Source organism: Lipotes vexillifer, unplaced genomic scaffold (genome assembly GCF_000442215.2).
Source record: "Lipotes vexillifer unplaced genomic scaffold, Lipotes_vexillifer_v1.1 scaffold334, whole genome shotgun sequence".
NCBI classification, from domain to species: domain Eukaryota; kingdom Metazoa; phylum Chordata; class Mammalia; order Artiodactyla; family Lipotidae; genus Lipotes; species Lipotes vexillifer.
The window spans coordinates 401,351-407,853 of NW_006799673.1; the positions used below are offsets into that span (position 1 = coordinate 401,351).

Sequence of the window (6,503 nt, forward strand, 5' to 3'; positions counted from 1 at the left end):
GCACAGGCTCCGGACGCGCAGGCTCAGCGGCCATGGCTCACGGGCCCAGCCGCTCCGCGGCATGTGGTATCTTCCTGGACCGGGGCACGAACCCGTGTCACCTGCATCGGCAGGCGGACTCTCAATCACTGCGCCACCAGGGAAGCCCTGCTTGTATGTTTTTTAAGTTAACAAAGTGTCTTGTATACCTTTTTAAAAGATCCTTTCTGCAGCAGTGCTAGGAGGGCTATTTTAAGCAATAGCAAGATAAAAAAGTGAACATAACCAATCATTTTGTAAATGAGAAGAAATGCATACTATATCCAACATTTTCAATGTGGCAAATAGGTATGCTTACCAGTCACTATTTTAAGTGTTACAGATGAAATGCAGAGGGTTTTTTTTTTTCACTCTAGGATTTTCATTATATTTTCTATTGATTTTTATCACAGAATTATCGGATAAAGTTTCTCTGTAACTGATACGCTTTAGCAAACCTAATTTAACATCTTGCCCTCTCAGAACACTTGCAGTAAGAAAATGACCTTAGGCAGTGTTAAATTTAGGTCCAGTCAATAGTTTTCAAGAAGAGACAACTTGCACACTTTAAAAGTTTAAGCATCATCAGATTGAATAAATGCAGAGTTCACTATTGTAATTTTACACCTCTCAACAGGCAATAAATATGTATTATGAGCTAGTATATTTACAGTGTCATGATCTAAAACACCCGATGGAACATGAAGTTGCCTCAGTTCACTATAGCCTGTGGGACCTTGACTAAGACTCTTGCAGGGCTTCCCTGGAGGCGCAGTGGTTAAGAATCCACCTGCCAATGCAGGGGACACGGGTTCGAGCCGTGGTCCAGGAAGATCCCACATGCCGCAGAGCAACGAAGCCCATGAGCCACAACTACTGAAGCCCGCGCACCTAGAGCCTGTGCTCCACAACAAGAGAAGCCACCACACTGAGAAGCCTGTGTACCGCAACAAAGAGTAGCCGCCGCTCACCACAACTAGAGAAAGCCCACACACAGCAATGAAGACCTAACGCAGCCAAAAATAAATAAGATGAAATAAACTTAAAAAAAAAAAAAGGCTCTTGCAAATTTCCTCCTTAGGATTGTCCAAATATGAATGAATAGTGGGGACTGGAAGGAAACATGGAAATGGGAAGACAGCTCTATTTGTTAGGCTGGTGGGATAGTGCTTAGTTTCTATTGGCCTTATCCTGTTTGGGCTATAGTTCATTGTAAATTCTCTGTTTCCATAGTTACTATCACTGGATCCTCTTAAAAATCCATCCAATTCATATGAGTGGGAAACTGTCTACAACCTTGCTACTCAAAGTGTGGTACTCTGACCAGCAGCATCTATATCACTCGGGGCCTTGTGAGAAATGCAGAACCTCAGGCCCCACCTCTGAACCAGTGCCTGGTTCATCCCCAGAGGATTCCTGTGCACATTCAAGTTTGAGGAGCCCTGGTCTACAAGACTTAGAGCAGTGATTCTCAAGGGTGGGGGAAGAGGGAGACAATTTTGTCCCCAAAGGCCCATTTGACAATATCTGGAGGTATTTTTTGGTGGCTGCTACTGGCATCTCGTGGATAGAGGCCAAGCTTCCTGCCAAACAACCTACAAGGCAAAGGACAATCTCCCATAACAAAGAAATATCCAGCCCCAAATGTCAGAGGTTGAGAAGAGCTGACTGAGAGGAAAAGCAGTTTTGCCCAACTCCATATATACACTGTTGATCGTAAAATAAAAAGAAATATCAGAAGCTCATATTGTCCTTTTTGTCAGAATTCAAATATTCATATTTAATTCCTATTTTTATTGGTAAAACGCTATATTTTATAATTCTTCTTTAGAAGAAAAGAACATGAGGTCACTGAATTAAACACAGAAGAAATAATATCATCCTTCCCCAAAATGGAAACAGAACATTTAAATTAAAATTTTAGTCACAGAGCAGACTAGTTTTATATTGTCATTATAAAACGATACCTATGCTGTTCTGGAGAGCAGTTTTCTAAAGAAACAAATTGTAAACTTTTTTCGAAAACTATTCCAGTATTTACCAACTCTCATTGTCAAGACATGCTTATTTAATATTAAACTTAAAATTACATCTGAAAGAATTTAATTGCAATTCTTAGGGGAGAAAAATAATGCTTTTAGAAGAAAAATGTTTTGTACTTAAATTACTGTGCTAAAAACTCATATCCTAATTATAAAAATTACTTACTAGATCTAATTTGTAGATTATAGGTTAAAAAAAAACCTATTCTGAGAAATGACTGAAAACCTTTTTGAAGTTCCATCCATAAGCTACATTTACAAACTCGTCTGAAACGTTTCAGGAGATACACAAACAAAACCCTATCTTCCAGGTGCTTAGTCTAGCTCATAAAGCATACTTAGTATTTGCAAGGAAACAAAAATAATTTTTAATTTCAAATTAAACTGCATGAAAAGTTTATATCCTTACATAAGGCATCCAGATACTCTTTTGGATATAATCATAACAAAAGTAGAGAGGACAGTCGCTATATGTGTATTTCTATTAGCTTCTTAAGATGTTAATGAAAATGACTAAAGGTGAGAAGAAAAAGAATCTTTCATAGCTCTCATTTTCTATGAAATAATTATTTTATTTTCCTTTGAATGAAACAGAACTCAGCCCCTACATATACTAATAATAAAGTTTCAACCATTGAAAATGTCACACAACTACACAGCTAAGAAATATAACTGACTAATGACTATCTAATTTCCATAAATCACTCTTGTAATCATGGTCAGGTCAGTTTAAAAGGCTCATATTATCTTAATATACTAGGTTAATTATCTATACTTTAATACAGACAAAATTGCCTCCTGAGTATCTTTCACAGCTCTGTAACCTTCCACCAGCCAAATAAGTATGGCTGCTGGCAGACTAGACATTTTCTTTTCCTAGAGATTGGCGCACAGAAAACCACAAAGAAGAGTTATTAAGATCCTGAGATGAATATGAAAACAATAAAATGTAAATATAAAATTAATTATAGTTGGAAGGACCTGAAATCCATCTACTACCACCTTCTAATTTTAAAAATGGAGAACTAAAGGTTCAGCAAGGTCAAGCAATATGCCCGAGGAAACACAGCAAATTAATGGCAGGTCTCCCAATTCCAGACAGTACTTCAGCAGTTTTACACAAAAGCATATTAACAATTAGGAGCAAGTGTGCAATTCCATCATTCTTTCAACTTTGCTCTTCAAATGATCACTTACTAAGAGCATCAGAATCTTGGCATTTTAGAGTCTGAGAGGGAAGCTTTTCATGATTCCTCCTCTTACAGATGAGGAAACTGATATCCAGATAGATCTTACTGTTCCATTCATTCATCCACAAACATTTACTGAACTGCTGCAATACGCTAGGTTTTAGAGATACAAAGATACACATAAGATCACAGTTCTTAAGGAGCTCATGTGGGACCAAGAGAAAAAAATATATAAATGTAATCCAACAAGATGGTTATTATAAGAGAGGTATTCACTAAGAAGAGTGGGGGCAGGAAGGAATTAATCAGCTCTGTTTGGATATAACACTGTACACCAAGCATGAACAGATAGCTATTTACACCATTTAATCTTGGCTACAATGTTTTATATTAAAACAGATGAAAAAAGTTCCACTTTCACCAAAAGCAGTAGAAACTACTGTTTGCTAGAGTGCCAGGCAGAGTGCCTGGCATTTCACACGTATTATTTAATCCTGAAAATGACTCAGAGGTAAGCAGTATTATCCCCATTTTTCAAAGAAGGAGGACTGCTGAGACAAGCTTGTCCAAGTCAAGATACACCAGAGTCATAATTTGAACCCAGGTTCACACACATTCCTTTCTTTCTGTTAAACTATGAATCTCTCTGCACAGGATTTATTTGTTTAAATCATCCTTCACGTTCTTTCTCTACAGTCTTCGTTAAGCAATACACCCTGCAATAAATAATTCTAGCCTTCAAGATTATCACTTCCTAGAATCAGGAATCAGAGTTTAAAAACCTTAAGGAAGGAAAGACAAGAAAAGGTTCTGCTTATACCCAAATAAAGTTTCCTCACTCATAAAAACTGAAATACTGGTGTAGTGAACTCCAGCTTTTACCTCTTGCTTAAAGGAGTCTTACTTTTTCTATGTTTAGATCACACTATAGGTGCTCCATAAGCAGTAGTATTTTTCTTCAAGGTGTTGAGAGGGCAGACTCAAACTTTCTGAAGCTTTGAATTTTATAAAGAACTAAGCATTTTCTTTTGTTGTTTCTATTCCTGTCCACAACATTTTGAAATAGAGAAGGCTGGGAAAAAGCTCTATTCCAAGATGCTAAGGAGGAATTTAGGATGAAAATGGTTAGCCCGCTGCCCAGCCTTCTACAGCTAACATGTTTCATCTTCGGGCAAAAGGGAAGATTTCAAATGCTAAGGGGCGAGTAGGGAAGGAGGACGGGGCCAAGGGGTAGAAGATCAAATCCTAATCCCTAGTATTAAGTCCAAGGAGCCTTCACAGTTGCCTGTGAATAAAGTAACCACGTGGGAAGCCCAGCTGAAACCAAGAAAGGAAAGCCCTGCTGGATAACGACGGCATCTTTTATTGAAAAAGTTGTATCGAAGTACACACTAAGTCACCCAGCAGTCCCCAGTGATGCGGGTCATGGAACAAAATTCAAAGAGGCCTTTTCTCTGCATTTAAATGAACACATCTGATCATTTAAACTGAAACCTCACCCCAAGCCCTCAGGAGAAAAATATAACCGCCCTCTGTATAACAAGATTTTCGGTGCGGGCCGCAGCCTCGCGGCTCTCTGGGCACCGGCGTGGAGCTGCCCCGGCCTCCCCGCGGTCCCCGCCCGGCGCCCCCCGGCGGCCCTGAGCCCCACCGCCCGCTCCGAGGACGAACCCACGGACCGCCCTCCGTCGCCCAGGCTCACCTCCGGGCACGCCGCTTCCCGCGCCCTCCGGACCCCAGCGCCCGGCGACCAGCTGAAAAACAAGGAGGAAGTGGAGCGGGCGGGGCCCGAGGCTGAGGACCCTGCGCTCCGACCCCCGCGCAGCCATCGCCCGGGACCCGCGCGGGAATGCAGGGAGCCGCCTCGCGACGGCCGCGTGGGGAACGCGGACTCGAGGGACCGAGCCGGGAGTGTGGGTTGGAGCCAAAGGCTAGCAGCGGCTGCGGAGGGGCTGACCGGCTCCTCAGCTGGAGCCGAGGTAGCCTCCACCGCCCGCTGGATTTGGGCGGGCTCTGGGCGCGAGAAGAGGCTCGGGAAGCCTAGCCCCGCCCAAACCCCGCCCCCGCTCACCTCTTGTTCCGCCCATCCCCGCCTCGTCGTCTCTGGCCCCGCCCCTCCTACTCATAGCCCCGCCTCCGTTCCGCCCAGTCGTTCCTCAGGCCCGGGTTTTGGCCCCACACTATCCATTCTAGCTCCGCCTTTTTCACACCTGGCCCCTCCTCACCACTCTGGCCCCGCCTCCAGGCCCGACACCTGGCGGGTGAGATGTTGGAGCTCAGAGTCCCAGGAAGGGCAAGGCCAGAGGATGGCATCACAGGCGGGTCCTTAGTCTAACCACAGAGTGACCTTGGGCAAGCCGCTGCATACCTATGATAACTACTATTAATGGCTGCTCCGTGCCCAGCACCAAGAGGGGAACCAGACAGACAGACCGCTCTCAGCAGACAGAAAACCAGTAAACATAAATAAAGTTACTGAGTTGTGATGAGAGACGCAAAGGAAACAGGCGGGAGGCTGAAACATAGTGGAAGGGCACTTACTCCTAGGCTCCTGGCTGAAGCTCTCTCCACTCAACACTGCTGCCCACTAAATTCCTCCTTGCGAGGTAAATACCAGTCACAGCTTGCTGCCTCAAAAGGCTGTTATGAGAGCCAAGTGACTGGGCAAGTCACCCTCCCTCTCTGGGCCTGTTTCTTCATCCTTAAAAGGAGGAGGATAAGCTAGAGGACTTGGAAGGTCCAGCTCTGACACTCATTCAAGCCATCCACAGAAATGATTTGCAGGTGTCTCAAATGTGGACAACGCCCTCCATGCTGCCATCAGTTAACGTTAGCAAATATTAGTGACTCCATCTGCCGCTGCTGACACTAGCAACTCCGATGGTGATTGATAATGATTGCTAGAATTCCATCTCAAATCGCACTAGATCGTACATTTCATCCCTTCTATTCATAATTGATTAGAAAGCTTCATTTGGCTGAAGAGATTCAGGCAAATCATCTTTAAACTTCAATGACAGTGCGTTTCTCTGATTCTTCACAGAAAGCTTTACGGATTTGACACCTCTAAGACTCCTTGTAAGCAGAAATATCACTCCAAGCTCCAGACTCTGAATCTGTTTAAAAACTAAGCCTGGTTGCAAAGAATCCGAAGGCGAAAATTAGTTAAGACATTTTTCCCCAACTAAGTACCACCAGGAAAATGGAAACAATATCCATTAAAACTAGTCTGCTTAAGCTGGACTTAGGGAAA

General features: G+C 43.2%; 1 protein-coding gene across 1 annotated transcript in view; it reads right to left on the reverse strand.

Moving 5' to 3' along the window:
* CHRNA5 (cholinergic receptor nicotinic alpha 5 subunit) overlaps positions 1 to 5,234 on the reverse strand; it is a 60,260-nt gene extending 55,026 nt beyond the window's left edge. The window contains exon 1 of the mRNA XM_007471842.1: positions 4,953 to 5,234. Within this exon, the coding sequence (XP_007471904.1) occupies positions 4,953 to 5,079 (127 nt within the window). The 5' untranslated portion in view covers positions 5,080 to 5,234. The remainder of the gene's footprint in view (positions 1 to 4,952) is intronic.
* Positions 5,235 to 6,503: the final 1,269 nt, after the last annotated feature.